A 17131-nucleotide genomic window follows, 5' to 3' on the forward strand; every position below is an offset into this window, starting at 1 on the left:
TTTTGGGAAAATACCAAGTTCTTTTTGCTTCAGTCAAAATATCATACTTAGAAGGTGGGACATCATCCTTTGGAAAGATGTTTTATGTCCCAAATGCAGCTTGTTAGAGAAGCAGGAAAACTGAATAAGCCCCCAAAAGAGAAGAGAAGCAGGTCACTCTCTTTCTTATGGATGGAGCACTTTGGGGTGGGAGTGGGAGCCATCGCCCTAGTAACCCGTTGGCCTTTTTCTGCTGTCATGGAAGGCTGAGAGAGGCAGTATGAGGATTCTTTGTTATTATTAATCATGTAATCAATTAAATATTTACTTGGGAGTTACTATTTGCCTAGCTCTTCACTGGCAGGCATGTAGAAAGAAATATATCCGTCCTTAGTCCTTTGACCTTAGTCCATGTCAAAGGTACTGACCTGAAATCTTCTTTTGCTTTTTTAATCCTACACTCAATAACCATAAAGAAGAACCAATAACCAAATAAACATATAAGGCATTAAATCACACATAAAGCCGTAAACTCTACACTATTAAGTCTGCCAAAAATAAACTATGCCCTTGTACATTATAGCAAAATGATGGCACTTCATTTGCTTCTGAATTCCTTTCTTAGCTTTTTTTCATCTGTGTATTTATTAGATTTTGTTGCTTTTTACAAAAATCTAATCACAACCAGTAAATACATTCTGATTTTGCAATTATAGTTCTATATCACTACTTGGTCTCCCCACAATGCTTTGTACATGTCCTACCTGTCATTTTATGGAACCTCCATACTCCATAACATTAATACACTACAATTTATTTAGCCTTTCCTCAATTATTGAACATAAAAGCTGTTTACAGGTTTGGGGTTTGTTTGCTTGTTTGGGGGCCAATATAAATATGTTAGTGTAGATGACTCTTTGTTTTTTCTGATAATATCCTTAGGCTGTGGTCCCAGCAACAGCTCTTGAAGGGTCAAAGGGCATGATCCTGGAAAATCACAGCGTCATAGATTTAGATCTAGAAGGGCCCTTCCAGATCTTCTAGTCTAACTTCTTCAATCTACAGGTTGAAGCATAATGGCACAGCTTAAGGGCTAGAGCACATACTATATCTGCAGGTTGTGTTTATAACATAAAGGGTGTCCCAAAAATCTCAGTGCACTTTTGAGCTTTAATAGTTTTGTATATTGAGTTTAATATTTAATGACTTCATAACATATGACAAGTAAGTGGCAGAGTCAAGATTCAAACCCAGATCCTCAACTTCCAAATCCAGTGTTGTTTTTACTGCCAGAATCATAGAATTTAAGATCTGGATGGGACATCTGTGGGCATCTATTCCAACCCATACCTGAATGGAAGCCTTGTTATTATATAACCCTTACATGCCCAATTCCCTCATTTTACAAATGGAGAAACTAAGGCCCAGAAGGTTGCCCAAGGTCATACCCACAGTAGGCATCACAGTTGGAATCTGAACTCAGGTCCTCTGACTTTAAAGTGATTGTTCTTTCCCCTGTACTTTTTCATTGGCTTTCCAACTAGCTTGAAAGCATGAAACTGAAATGTCAAGTTGTGCTGTCAATATTACACAATGCTCTAAGAACATCTAAAGTACAAATTTGCTCAGAGGAGCACACACAGCCGCAGGTATTGTACAGCTTTTCTTGTCTGCTCAATGAGATGTTTGACCCACACATGACAAATAAGCTTGAGCTAACAGCAAATGGGACCCTGGAGCATGTGCCTGCAAAACATACCTGAAATTTCAAAGAAAGCACTTAAATGCTAAGGTCCTTTCAATTAGAGGCGTATGGTGTTTAAACTTTACAGCCCTTCAGTCCTTAATTCTGGGGCTGCACCACATATTCAGGTCCCCTGAGTTTGAACTCCAACCTTACAAGAATACACCGTTATTCCCAGAAAACTGGGACAGGATTTATATTGACATTTGGACCAAGTTTCTTCAAGATTAGCAAAATAGACAGAATTTTGTCTTTGTTTTTAAGTCAAGGAGAAAGTAGCCACATAGATACTGGCAAATAAGAAAAAGAATTAACTGCTGGGAAGTAGCTTTTTCAATCCTCAGGGTCTCCTTTGGTCAGGAGCTGGACCTGGGTGTTGTGACTGAGCAAGATCCCCTCCTGATGGACACCACAAGAGACATGGGCACTGAGTGACAGAGGAAGTGGCAATTGCTTCTCTGGAAAGGACATCCAAGCAGAGAGCCTTTCAAAAAAAGGAGATGCTCTTCTAGGGGAAAGGACATCCACTTTAGGGTCAAGTGTACCCAGCTAAAGATGATGGAGAGTCACATCTTTTACTTGATGACTCAGTCTCTCATGACCAATTAAGAGTAGTCTGTGTGTGGACAATATTGTTGCATTAAGTGGAGTGAGGAGGGAGAGATGAAATGATAAGGTGAAGGCCATGAGCCTGAGCATTTTGCTATCCAAAGGGAGGCGTAGGATTTTTGTTGTTCAATTATTTCAGTCGTCCGTGTCTGACTCTTCGTGACCCCATTTGGGATTTTCTTGGCAAAGATACTGGAGTGGTTTGCCATTTCCTTCTCTAGCTCACTTTACAGATGAGGAAACTGAGGCAAACAGGGTTAACTGACTTGCCCGGGGTCATACAGCTAGTAAGTATCTGATGGCAGATTTGAACTCAGAAAGATGAGTCTTCCTGACTGCAGGTCCCATGCTCTGTGCACTGTGGCGCCCCCTAGCAAGCTCAGAGGTAAGATGGACACATCACAAAGAGCATACAGATAAGGGCAACTCATTACAACTGTTTAGAATTACTCATACACACCTGTGTGTGTGTGTGTGTGTGTGTGTGTGTGTGTGTATACATATCTATGTGTATATATACATAGATATGTATATACATATCTATATGTATATATGTATGTATATCTATAAACATATACATATATGTATGTCCGTGTGTATATACACACACAGAATACATAGCTATGTGTGCATATATATAAGACTAAGCCTGTGATTTCATCTCCTTCTACCCTTGTAGGTGGACGTACCTTCTCTATAACTTACCATCTTAGAGCAAGGGTACTTAACCTGGAGTCCACAGATCCCCAAGGGGTGCATGGATAGATTTCAGGGGGTCCATGAATTTGTTTTTTTCCCTCCAATATTTTGATAACTGTATCAATAAAATTGGGTTCCTTTGAAATTCTATGTATTTTATTTTATGCATTTAAAACCATTTTTATGAGAAGAGGTCCTTCATCTGATTGCCCAAGGGGCCCATGAGCAAAGCCGGGAAGAACCCTCATCTCTCAGGGAGGTGCTAGAGTCCCAAGAGATTAAGACAAGCATTGACTGGTCCAAGGTCACACGCTGAGAGCAGGTGATAGAAGTGTTCTTAAACTCGGGGCTTCCTGCTTTTGAGGCTAAGTTGTTCCCACTACCCCACGCCATACTGCTTCTCAAAAAGGCAGAGGCGTGATTATTTTTCTTTAGCTCAAGTCAGAGCCTGCTGCCTCACACTGGGACAGAATCCTCATGATCATTTTCTAGTAGACACCTACCTGTCAAATGGATATAGTTTTCATAAGAGCTATAAGGCTTATGTATTATATCACGTCTGAACATTGCATTTTTTTTTTTAGGCAATTGGGGTTAAGTGACTTGCCCAGGGTCACACAGCTAGTGAGTGTCAAGTGTTTGGTCTGAAGCCGGATTTGAACTCAGGTCCTCCTGACTTCATGGCTGGTGCTCTATCCACTGCGCCACCAAGCTGCCCCTGAACATTGCATTTTTAATAGTAAGTGATTATATTCTAGGTTTCAGGGTACGCTGGAATGAATGGAGAGACCTGAGCTAGGGAGAATTAATCTGGAAAATCTTCATAAAGCTGTTGAGTTTTGAGGCAAATGTTTTAGTGTGTTGTGGATGGACATTTCAGATATTTGAGTGAAAGTTGATATATTCTTTTTTTCCTGATTTTTCTGAATTGCCTTCTGGTTCTCAGTTTCCTCAACTGAAAAAAGAGAGGTTTGAACTAAATGACTTGTAGCTCTAACTCCATGAACTAAATTTGTTTTCACTGTGTGTGGACCCCGAATGAATGGTCCTTTATAAAGAGAGGACAAAGGTGTTCAGCATGAGTTGGCAGAGCTCTGTGGCAGAAGCCATGAAAGAAGACGGGGAACATTCTGACCATTTGAGGATAACCCAAAATGTCCCATTGTGAGGAAGGCCTCTGGATAAATCAATGAAATGTGATGGAATGGAGGCAGAATAAGAATAAATAAGAGAGGGACAAAGACATGAAAATCTGGATTTTAAGAAAGTGGGTTGTCAGTAGTCACTCTTCCTCACAAGCCTACTGAGGAACATGCCAGGGAAAGTTGTTTCAAAGCTGTTTTATTGAGACCCAAAGGAAGTTCATTGCAGTCTTTATTCATGCTTCTATAGGAATTTCCACACCAGATGATCTTGCCGTGCCCACATACATGGATGTTCCTCTCTTCTCACATTGCAAACTGAGCTCTGTCCCCGGCCAAAACCACCGGATATGTGCTTTCTGAATTACGCACCCACCCAAACAACAACACTTGTGAGATTTAAGCCTAGCTGGTGATTCACTTGATGATGCAGGAAGCATAATTGAATACATTTTATTTCTTTGCTGCCAGAGTAAATGATTTCTCCATTGTTGACAGTAAAAACCAATTTGTCAGTAAATGCAGGCAATATGATTCTGAAGCAGCAGAAGGACACTGAGATGTACAGCAGTATTGTGTCTCTTCTGCTCATAACAGCCTTTTTTAAAAACCCCAACAGCATTTCCATAGCAAGTGGCATTCTCAGAGAGGTTTAGAGCACTCAGTCACTGTGCCCCAGAAAGGCAGTGGCTGTACATACATATCTCAGATCTTAAATTCCCCTTTGTATTTATCCATTCTTCCAACCAAAACTCTGAAAGACTGTTGTGAATAGGAAGCAAGATGGTTGCAATATTAAAGAAAAAAGAAAATACTAATTCCAAAGCATATCTACCAGGGACAGGTACAGAAGGAGAAAACACTTTCAGTTTTGTTATCTTAACCCTTTGCATGAAGACGAAACTGATCCCTGTCCAGAATGAAACTTGTTTGCTTTCTCAGGTGGCTGTTCATGAAGGGAATGAGTTCATTTTTACAGGCAGCAAGGGGTCAGTCCTTCTGCTTGAGGGAGTGGGCACCCTGGGGACACTGGTTAAAGCTACTGCATTTAATGTTTCCCATTTCCATTTCAGATGTCATCTGTGATCAAGAGGATGATATGATTTCAACTGGTGATACCTGGGTACAGAGCATTGAACTTGTCCTTCCACCCCATGCAAATCATCATGGAAATACATTTGGGGGCCAGATTATGGCTTGGATGGAGACAGTGGCTAACATTTCAGCAAGGTTATTTATTGGTTTTGACTTTTGAACTGTGACATATGACCCTCTCTTGAAAAAACCACCTGCTCTTCTGGCAGGGGTAGGCGGGTAGGGGAGTCGCTAGTGAGTGAGAAAAAAGAATAGTGAGGCCAAGATCAGGAGGTGTGTTAGTATTGTAAAGGCTTGAAAGACAGAACGTGGGGAAATGGTATCTTTCATTAAAATAATTTTTTGAGAGAACCCACAACAAATAGTCCTTTACTCCATGATTAATCTGTCCTTTTGTCCCAGGCAATCTACTAGCATTTATTAAGTTCAGGATGTCCAATGGGCAGTTGGAGATGCAAGACTGGAGGTCAGTAGAGAGATTGAGGCTGACCAAATTGAATTGAGAGTCATTTGCATAGAAATAATCATTGAATCTGTGGGAGTTGATGAGATCACTAAGTAAAATAGTATAGAGGGAAAGGAGAAGAGAGCATAAGACAGAGCTTTGAGGGACCCTGGAGGTTAGAGAATGGGAGCTGAATAAAAATCCAGCAAAAGAGACTGAGAACAGTCAGACAGCTGGGAGGGAGGGAGGGAGGACAAAGGAAGGAGCAAAAGAAGAAAGGAAGGAAGAAAAGAAGAATGAGAAGAAGGGAGGGAGGGAAGGAGAGAAAAGAAGGAGAGAAAGGAGATAAACATTTGTTAAGCAATTACTATGTAACAGGTACTGTGCTATGCATTCTACAAATATCTCATTTAATCCTGGAAAGGAGGTGTTATTATTATCCCCATTTAACAGTTGAGGAAACTGAGGCAGACAGAGGTTAAGTGATGACTTGTCCAGGGTCACACAGCTCATAAGTGTCTGACGATAGGTTTGAACTCGGGTCTTCCTCACTCCAGGCCCATTTCTTTATCCATTGCATCACAGTACAGGGGTGATAGCCTGGGGAAGAACTAAGGGGTGGAGAGATTGGAGGTCTTAGTGAGGATAAAGAACAAGGTTAGGGATTGTAAGGCAGAGGAAAAGGTGATAGGTTGTGACCAAATAAGGGAATTTCAGAGTTCCCGGTTGCGGATATATAATACTTGGGGGTGATGGAAAGATCAAAGATATGGTGCTCTTGGTGTATAGCTGAGATGGGATGGAGGTAGAGGTAGAGGTCATAAGAAATGAGCAAAATGAGGAGTTGAGAGATTAGGGTGTTTGAGGGAGTTCCAACATGTAAAATGAAGGCATGACAGCTAGGTGGCATAGTGGATAAAGTGCTGGCCCTGGACTCAGGAAGACCTGAGTTCAAAACAAGCCTCTGACACTAGCTGTGTGACCCTGGGCAAGTCCCTAACCCTGTTTGCCTGAGTTTCCTCATTTGCAAAATGAGCTGGAGAAGGAAATGGCAAGCCACTCCAGTATCTTTGTCAAGAAAACCCCAAATGAGTTTTTCTTGAAAGTTGGGGAGAAAAGAAGGACTGTGAAGCAGGCATTGAATGCATTGAAGAAGAAAGAAGAAGCGTTCTAAAGGTCAGTACACCCCAGGCACCGGAATCTTCAATGGGTAATAAATATGGATTAAAAAGATCACAAAGGAAGAGAGGTTATGGTGACAGTGGTAGATGAAGAGCTTGAAAGAGGTGATGGGGAGCATGGAGTATCCCAACTCCCTCACAAGAGAGATCTGAATGAAAGTGCCCCCATTGCTGGAAAGGATGGCCAGTGTGGTCAGGAAGGAGCCAGAAGATGGAGGGAGCAAGAAAGGAAAAAATTTAAGAGAAAAACTAGTTTATTACTTATGGATCAGGCATTCTGGAGAGCACAGTGGAATGGGTGGATCATCTGACAGTGGGAGGTGGGGGTGGGGAGGTTAAAGAGGATGAGAATAAGGGAGCAGTCAGTGGAGATGTAAAACGGGGTTAAAACAAGGTGAGATGGGGAGTGTATGAAGGGCTGGAAGTAATCTTAGTCATCAAAGAATGAGTTCAGGTAGATTATCCTGAAAATGACCATCTGAGCTCCTAGTTCAAAAATAAAAATAAGATAGCAGTTTTCACACTTTTCTCTGAATTATGGATGCTGATCTTGTGACACAAGCTCATTGTGACAATGGTTTTATTACAAAGGTGAATAGACTGAATGGAAATAGAAAACAGTCTCTTATGCTTAAAAAAATTGTCTGACTACAAGCCTTTTTATGGCAACTTAGAGTGTTGTCTGACCTTTGAAAGCGCTTGTTAGAATTGCTATGGCCAAAGGTTTAAATGAGAAATGAGAAGAAAAAGAAGCAATTTGGGGGAGAATGCATGTAAAACTTTCTTCAATTTAAAAAAGGTGATTCTGTGTTTAAAATAACCATGTAGGGAATGGAGCAGCTTCAAGGCATGTTGAAGAGTTAGAAAACATTCGAATTGGAACTCTCATCTGATGCAACCAAAGCAGAGTTCATTTTTTCCCCCAAATTTAAAAGAAAATTCAAATATTCATTTATATAGAAAGTACCACTCTTAGAAAGTTGTATTTACTGCTGCTTTGAGCTATGCCTAAATGAAGGAACTTTGTTTTTAAATAAAATGAGAAGGTTGTCATTCTATGATGGCAAAAGATCATTCCTGGGCATGTTCCTTTGCAAGCACAAATAATGGAACTAGACAGGGCTGAGCCCTTGGCTCAAACTCTTTCTCTTGCAATTGAAGGACTAAGGGTAACATCTAAACCTATGGAAAATCATGAAATATAACCATTTCTTTGTGTCATTATTGTTTTGAAATTTGAGATTTCACAGAAAGAGTGTGACATGACAGGCTAAAGAGCTTCTTGGGTTGTGAATGGCAGGGCTGGTCGTTTTTTGGGTGTGGAGAAAATCCACCACTTTCCCCCTTTCCTTTAATGTGCTGGTATTTCCTTTAACTGTGACACCAATGAATCAATGGCACTGGACCACACCAGCCCAAGGACAGAAAAATGTGGCAGCCACTTCCATATTTCCTTCAAGCTACAGTCCAACTGTGGTGATATACACTGCGTCTCTGGTTTCAGGTCTCCCTGGACAAGAGTGCAGATTTCATTAAAGCAAATTTTTTTGGGGGGGTTAAGCAATGGGGGTTAAGTGACTTGCCCAGGGTCACACAGCTAGTAAGTGTTATGTGTCTGAGGCTGGATTTGAACTCAGGTCCTCCCAAATCCAGGGCCGGTGTTCTATCCACTGCACCACCTAGCCACCCCCATTAAAGCAAATTTAACGCAGAATTTCCTTCCCTAGGAACTAGAGTAGAGTAGGTCTGTTACCAGTAGGGCCCCGAGGTGACCATCCAGCCACAGTTTGGTACATTATCACACTGAGTATGCACAAAGTACAAAGTTTCTTGCAGATGGCATATAGTAACACTGCCAACATGTGCAATCCATCTATTTGTTTTACTCTTTGCAGGGAAAAAAAAGATAGTCATTTAGCAAACAATTAACTTGAGCCACAATGAGGGCAGCTTAACTGGAGCTAGATTCAACCCACTCTAATCAACACTGAGCAGTGGTGTCTGTGTTCTTTGGAATAGGCTTTCCCCTCTTAGGACTACAATCAGAATCAGACCAGACTGTCCTCTGTACCAACACACACCCACTTACCCTGACTCTGCCCTTGGTGAAAGAATTCTAAGTCACACAATTCCTAGTCTGCAATTCACTGCATAAGGGTTACGAATGGATAGGAACACCCTAATTTATTTTCCGGAAGGATCTCTTTTGCTTTACTCTTTTTCTTTTGTGTTTCTCATTCAGCCGCCTCTGTAGCTCACATCCCATTCTAAAGTCGGTAGATATGTTTAAATTTTGGGGACCATCTACTGTTGGTGATCGCCTTGTCTTCAACGCCATCGTGAACAATACTTTTCGGAACTGGTAAGAGGCAGCTGAGGGTGCATGTAGGACCTTATTGAATAACTTGAATTCAGGTTTAGATTATTATTATTATTCATTAGTCTTGCTTCATTGAGAGGAGGGAGAACATAGGTACATAATTTGAAGTGACTATCTTTTTCATTTTATTATTCAATTTATTATTTTTATTATTTATTTTTATCATTTTATTGTTGTCACTCATTCGTTTCAGTCATGTTCAACTCTTTGTGGCCCAATTTGGGGTTTTCTTGGCAAAGATATTGGACTGGTTTGCCATTTCCTTCTCCAGCTCATTTTACAGATGAGGAAACTGAGGCCAAGAGGGTTAACACAATGGTCACCCAGCTAGTAAGTGTCTGAGGTCAGATTTCAATTGAGGTCTTCTTGACTCCAGGGTCAGCGCTCTATCTACTGTGCCATTTAACTTTTAAATTTTATTAACTTTTTAATTGTAGCCTTTGGTTTCAAATGTCCAGATGCATTTTTGTACCACCTTAGCGCAGACCCACTAAGTAAATTATGGGTGATGAAGTGGCATCTCTCGGTGATGACAGGGCTGGCATTTAACACTATCCATTCCCACTCTGCTTTGTACTTGTTTTTAATTATTCTTTCCACAGTGGAAAGCTGTTCTCAATTATTTGCTACTGTTCTATTTAAGTGTCAAAAAGCATTTTTATTATTATTATCTAATTTAATTATTATCTAATTTGTTTTGTTTTCTTGGATTACAAAACCATTGCTTTGAGAAAAGAAAATTTAAGTACCTAGAACTGATGGCCTAGCAACCAAACTCAAGCCTTACACAAACCAATTCCATTCTTGCCTGCTTCAACTCTGCCCCAAATTACTTTTCTTTGGTTCGTGTTGACCCCATATAGAGCCCCTTCTAGGAAATCTCAGAGCATATAACTCAAATATAGTTCCTGTCTAAGTCTCTACAGATGTGGATAGATGGGTCCTTGGATACCAGACAAGTCCTCAGAGAAACAAGGCATGTATCTAGCATTGGAGAGAAAGCCTTTAGTCTGCCCCACAGAAGATGCAGAAAATGCTTAAATTTGCTCACAGTAGTCCGTGCCCAATTGATAAAATTTTCCTTCTCGTTTCCTGCCTTTTCCCAGGGTCCTACCATGCTCTTCCCTTGGAAGGGAAACAGTTAATCATTAAGTGCCAGTTACTATGGACATATAAAGTCAAAAGATGAAATGATCCTTCCTTTCATTTCATAAGGAGCTTATCTTCTATTGGGGGAGATAACATGGACATACAGAGATATATACAGAATAAATACTAAAAACAAGGCAGTTAAATAAGGTAGTTAGGGAGGAAAGGCACTAACAGATGAGAGGAGGTCAGGAAGGGCTTAATGGAGAAGACAGTGCTTTAGCTATGTCTTGATGACAGTGAAGGATTGTATAAGACAGAAGTAAGGAGGGAATGAAAGCCAGGCCTGAGGGACAGCCAGTAAAACAACAACAACAACAACAATAACAACAATAACAACAACAAAAACAAACAAAACAAAACAAAAGCTGGTATGGAGATAGGCGATGAAGTGCCGTGCAAGGGAAATGGAGAAAAGGTTGAGAGAGTGATAATCCCTTGCTATTTGTATGAGTGGCTCTTTTTAGAAAACTCTAATAGGATTCTAGACCTATAGTGCTACTCTCAAGGGTGAACTCCCCCTGAAAGGGAAACATATTTGGAGCTATCAGAAAGGCAACCCCTTCACATTGGCCCTGTACCACCTGAATAACTCATGGTAACACAGGAGGGCAAAGTTGAGGTCTTTTGCTCCTGCGTATCATGACTAAAATTCTCTTGCTGCTCCTCTAGCTTTGGGGACCACTCATGGGACCCCTCTCACTCTCTGAGATGCTGGTACTGCCCAGGAGCTCTCCTTGTCTCATTTGAAGGCTGCATTCCTGTACTCTTCTCTTGATAACAACCTGGTGACCCTAAGTCTGGTACTTCCAAGGCATTCTCTTTCTCTCATATGAGCTAAGGTTCTCATCGTTTGACATCCCGGTTACCCTGACCCAAGGTCATGAGTGTCTCTGCCATTGTCTCTGCAGGCCAGCCCATGTACTTATGGTACAAAGACTCTTTATACTTTAATATTGGCTTGGCAGTTGCCATACCCTGGGCTGGGAAACTGCCATGTTGTGAGCTGAGGGAACATATCCATTCAGGTCCTGGGTGACTTTGTGAGTGGACAATCATCCCCCTTTCATTCCTCTACCCCAGGGATTAAAGTCTACTCTCGGGTTTCTAGTCTCTGACTTATACTCAAAAAAGGGAAAAAGTGGGAAAAAGTGGCCAAGTCTACAACGAAGATAATTTTTTAAATAGACCAACACAAAAATTTGGTTCGTCTCAAAACAGTACAAATATCTGAGATACTAAATTCATTCTGAGTTTAGAATAGGTCATAGGGACCCAGAGATCCCACTGCTAGGCATATTCCCCCACAAGAGGTCAAAGATAGGAGGAAACATAAATCTAATATCCATCAAAATATTTATAATAGCACTTTGTATGGTAGCAAAAAACTGGAGTGATAATAGTTAATAATATCTAGCATTTACATACATTTACATCTAGCTTTAAGGTTTACAAAGTACCTTACAAATATTATTTTATTTTATCTTCCCAACAACCATGAGAGATAGAGGATATTATTATCTCCATTTTTACAGATGAAGAGACGGAGACAGAAAGTTAAGGGACTTGCCCAAGGCCACAAGCTAGTAAGTGTCTGAGGCTTGATTTGAACTCAAGCCTGCCTGATTCCAGGTCCAGTGCTCTATGCTATCCACCATACCACCTACCTACCTATTATATTGGCAACAAAGTGGATGCTCATAGATTGGGGAATGGATAAACAAATTGTGGTACATTGATGCAATTGTCTATTACTGAGCCATAAGAACTGAGAAATATGAAAAATACTGAAAAATATGAAAAAATACTGAGATTGATATGAATGGATACAAAGTGAAGTGAGCAGAACTAGGAAAACAATATACAAAATGACTACAGCAATGTAAATGAAAAGAATGTTAACAAAAAACAAAATGAGTCAAATAGCCATGTGCATACTCTTCAGACGGCGATGCCATCAAACTTCCCCACAAAGACTCAACCAGCTGATCAAGGAACTCCCTTAGATTAGCCACCTACACAACATAATGAAATCCTCCCTCTCCCTCCTCCCACATCCAAGGTACCAAATGAGGGATTATACCTATTAATTCAAACAGTGCCCCAAATACTTATTATATAAGTGATTGAATTAAGAAGTGAGTTCTCTGAAGGAGCATGTGGCAAACAGAGACATAAGCATGAATGTAGGATGGGGCTCCTTTAATCCTTATAATTGCTCAAGGATAAAAAAAAATTCTATGAATTTCATAGATCAGAAACTTAGAGGACGTGAAAAGTCATCTATATTTTACAGATGAGGAAATCGAGGTCTAGAGAGGTTAAATGGCTTGACCAGTTCACAGAGGTAGTCAGTGGAAGTGCTGGGGTCTGAACCCAAGTTGTCTACCTCAGTTCTCCTGAAGCCCCCCCTTCTGCCTCTTCAGCCAGGCAAGTCTATAACAAGCTCTGGTCAGATTGCCTTATTGTGTTTATTTTTTTCCTTTTGTAGGGTTGAAGTTGGGGTTCGTGTTGAGGCCTACAACTGTGATGAATGGTCCAAAGGCCAAGGCCGGCACATCAACAGTGCTTTTCTCATTTATTATGCTGTTGATGACAATGAAGAACTCATCATGTTTCCCAGAGTCAAGCCTGTTTCAAAGGTCATGCTTGCAAAAGATTGAATGATGAGGCCTTCTAGCTCCTCCCATAATCATGACATTACATAACCCTTTTGTTCACACTATTCCATCCACTCCCTGCCTTGTCCTTTACCTTGTCCCCACCTTTAAGCCTTGTCCATTTTTCAATAATAACATCTGTTTACATAGTACTTTGGAATATGCAAAATGCTTTCCTTACAGTAAACCTATGCAGTAGACTATTCAGTTTTTGTTTTTGTGTTGTTTTCAGTTGTGTCTGACTCTTCATGACCCCATTTGGGATTTTCTTGGCAAGGACACTGGAATGGTTCACCATTTCTTTTACAGATAAGGAACTGAGGCAGAGTTAAGTGATTTGCCCAGTGTCACATGGGTAGTAAGTGTCTGAGGCCAGATTTGAACTCAGGAAGATGAGTTTTCCTGATTTCAGGACCTGAGCTCTAGCCAGTGGGTCACCTAGCTATACCATCTTTCCATATTTAGAATCTCCATCAATGGGTGTCTTTCCCTACTTAAGAGACAGTGGCATTTCCCTCATCTCAGAATTGCTTTACTTTTCATTTCTTCTCCAAACCTCTGTTCTGAGTAATAAAGTGGACACATTATAAAGTAAGAGAGCAATAGAAGAAGTCAATTTTTATCTATCTGTGTGTTAAGTGAGTGTTAACTCTTACATCAAGTTAGGATATTCCACACAGGTATAAGAGTTCATCATTAAATTCTAAAAATTATTTAGTAAAGATGTACAAAAGTAAAGAATGCTGGATCTGGGGCTAGAGGACGGGTTTGGAATCTCTCCTGTTATCGATAACAAACACGTCCTTAGACAAGTCACTTTTCCTCTCTGCTCTTCAGTCTCCTCACAAATAAAATGGGGAGAGGGAGGATATCAACCTACCTAACTGCTAAGGTTTCTTTTAGCCCTAAATCTGGTATCTTACTGAAAATTCATCAGCAGTTTTTTTTGTTTCTTTTTAAAAATTTTTTTGAATTTTAATTTTTTTGTTTTGTTTCTTTAAAGGATGATGTTAGAAGGTATCGTGGGGCTATTGTACGGAAGAGAATGCGACTTGGCAGGTATGCGTTGTAAGATATAAAAAAGGTTGCTAAAATCTCATTAATATTATACACAGTAGGCTTTTTGGTTAACAAAAGTATCTTTTTTTAAGCACTGATTTCAGTCTAGGAAATATAATAGCTATTTGGGAAGTTTGCTGTACCAGAGTGGACTATATACTGTATCACTGCTGATGACCTTCCGAAAGTTGTTGGACCAGTCAACCAAGTAGCAAACCTACTATGTGCATACCATATGCCAGGCACAGGGCTACCTGCTAGGGATACAAAGACTAAAAAGAAACTGTCTGTGCCTTCAAGAAACTTTGTTGTTGTTCAAACTCATGTCCGACTCTTGGTGACCCCATTTGGGGTTTTCTTGGCAGAGATACTGAAGTGGTTTGCCATTTCCTTCTCCAACTCATTTTACAGATGAGGAAACTGAGACAAACAGGATGAAGTGACTTGCTTAGGGTCATACAGCTAGCAAGTATCTGAGGCCAGATTTGAACTCAGTCAGGTCTTCCTGATTCCAGGCATGGTACTCTATGCACCGACCTGTTGAGAAGCTTACCTTTGACCAGTTCACAGTTGTCTTTCATCATCTTGGCCAGTCTGATGTGTGTGAATCATGCATATGTCAGGAATAACTTTCAGTCATTTATCTGCCTTTTTGATCATTTCCATGGTTATATCAACCCCCCACATCCTGATTCTCCTCCTAGTTTCTAGTGCCATCCCCAAATTCCTCTTTGTCTAAGTTTGTTCATCATATCTTCTCTAGAGCTGGAGGTGACCTCAGAGGCGTGTGTGTATTTTGTGTATGATTTTCTGTTTACATATTGTTCTCTCCAATAAAACTTAAGCTCCTTGAGAATAGGGACTGTTTTCCTTTTTTGTCTTGTATCCCTAGTGCCTAGCACAGGGCCTAGTACATAGTAGGTGCATAATAAGTGTGTGTTGAGTGAATAGATGAATAAATGAAGGAATGTTGTAGGCTGATGACAAAGAGTAAAAGTCATTACTGAATATTATGAACTTTGTTTCAGGAAATATGTTATTCCTCACAAAGAAGATATTCCACTTTGTGTTCACTGGGATGCAAGCAACCAGGTGATGGTTTTATAATCTGGATCCCCCTAAATGCAAACTAATTCTTCAGGGAAAAAAAATATAGTTTTCCCCCTCATTTATTTATCAAGTCCATCCCGTCATTTTGAAACAGAACCAAATAGCTAGTAACTGGTTACTCACTACAATCAAATCTACTGTTGCCCAGCCACAGACACAGGAAGTCACAGAATCACAGATTCTCAGAATTAAAGAAGGGACATCAGTGGCCATTGAATTCAACCTGTACTTGGAAATGAATTCTCTCTTCAACATCCCAAATGATTGGGTGTCTAGCCACCTACTACGACTCCCCGAGGTGGCCCATTGCACTTTTGGACAGCTCTCATTTTTAGGTCAGTTGTTTTCAGATAGCTGCTCACAGGTTAATGGCCCAGATCTGGTATTTGTGAGCCCCATTTACTAGTTTGAGGGGCAGCATGCCATCCTGGAATAGGCATCTGGCCTTTAGATTAGGATAAGCTGGGTTCAAGCTCCTAACACAGTCTAGCTATTTGTGGCAGTCACAACCTCATAGTGACACAGACATCTCTCTGACGGGTAGATAGAATTTCCACACCAGGCAGCTTCACAAGTAAATTAACTTATAAATCGGGGGGGAGGGGGGGAATGACAGTTTTTTTTTTAAACTAGATACTAGATTTTTTTAAGATTAGTTTATAATATCTGATGAGAAATGTGTTTGCTCAATACATAGCTGTTACAAACCATACTACAATCAAACCTCAGGCCTAATGTGATTTATAGATGCAAATGTAAACTTTAGATTTGAATTCAGACACAGACCAGAGAATGTAAATTAAAAAAAAAACCCTTAAAATATTAAAGGTAAACAAACAGACAGGGCAGTAGAGGCCTGGGAAAGGCACAGCCCCATGGTCAGGTTTTGGTTGTGCTTCGAGTCCCAGTTCCAATGGCGAGCAGGATTGGACTGCCTCCAACAAACAGCTCCTATGACACTAGGAGACTCTTCTACATCCACTCCAGGAAAGGGGAAAAGACAGAAGGTTTCCCTGTAGAAAACCAGCCTTCTGGGTCACAGTTTCTTCTCAAAGTTATTTCAGTGTTGATTGTTTTAGTGTTTTATCATCTTTGCCAACTTGAAGGGGGTGAGCCTTGCCTCTATTGGTCATTTACATCAGTGGTGTCAAACTCAAAAAGAAATGGTGGCCATTAATCCAAAGCATCCTTGCAGCTGTATATTGGCCTAATTTTAAATGTAATGTTTTAGTCATTATTCAGTCGATTTTCAGTCGTGTCTGACTCTTTGTGACCTCATTTGGAGTTTTCTTGGCAAAGATACTGGAGAGGTTTGCTATTTCCTTCTCCAGCTCATTTTTTCAGATAAGGAACTGAGGCAAACAGGATTAAATGACTTATCCAGGGTCACACAGCTAGTAAGTGTCTGAGGTCAGATGTGAATTCAGAAAGAGGAGTTTTCCTTACTCTAGGTCTGGCACTCTATCCACTGTACCACCTAGCTGCCCAAATGTAATGCTATCTTTGTTTTATTGTTTTTATTTATTTTCTAAAAGATTTCCCAATTATATTTTAGTCTGGTTCCTCAACTGGGAAGTAATGGTGGCTACGGGCAGCTGGCATGTTTGACATTTCTGATTTACATGACTTGTAGTCTTGTCTCCATTTGAATCAAATCCCCATATTCTGCTCCCAGTTGTTAGTGCCCTCTCCCACAAGTTACTTTCTATCAGTATATGTTTCTTGGATCACAGGTCTCTGTATGACTCTGGGCAGGTCACTTAATCTCTGTGGTTTTATATGCAAATGATGCTGACAGTGGCTAGATGACCCATAAGGTTCTTCCACTTCTGAAAGTTTAGGACTTCAGTATCTATTTCAATCAAATCCATTCCAGATC

At 40.4% G+C, this 17131-nt stretch overlaps 1 protein-coding gene across 1 annotated transcript in view; it reads left to right on the top strand.

The window, feature by feature from the left end:
• Positions 1-17131, top strand: part of ACOT12 (acyl-CoA thioesterase 12) — a 76437-nt gene that overhangs the window by 33916 nt on the left and 25390 nt on the right. The window contains exons 6-10 of the mRNA XM_021007747.1: positions 5247-5403; positions 9137-9256; positions 12915-13065; positions 14087-14142; positions 15171-15234. Coding sequence (XP_020863406.1) covers positions 5247-5403; positions 9137-9256; positions 12915-13065; positions 14087-14142; positions 15171-15234 — 548 coding nt within the window. The remainder of the gene's footprint in view (positions 1-5246; positions 5404-9136; positions 9257-12914; positions 13066-14086; positions 14143-15170; positions 15235-17131) is intronic.

Source organism: Phascolarctos cinereus, unplaced genomic scaffold, assembly GCF_003287225.1.
Source record: "Phascolarctos cinereus isolate Bilbo 61053 unplaced genomic scaffold, phaCin_HiC Scaffold_4;HRSCAF=312, whole genome shotgun sequence".
Classification (NCBI taxonomy): Eukaryota; Metazoa; Chordata; class Mammalia; order Diprotodontia; family Phascolarctidae; genus Phascolarctos; species Phascolarctos cinereus.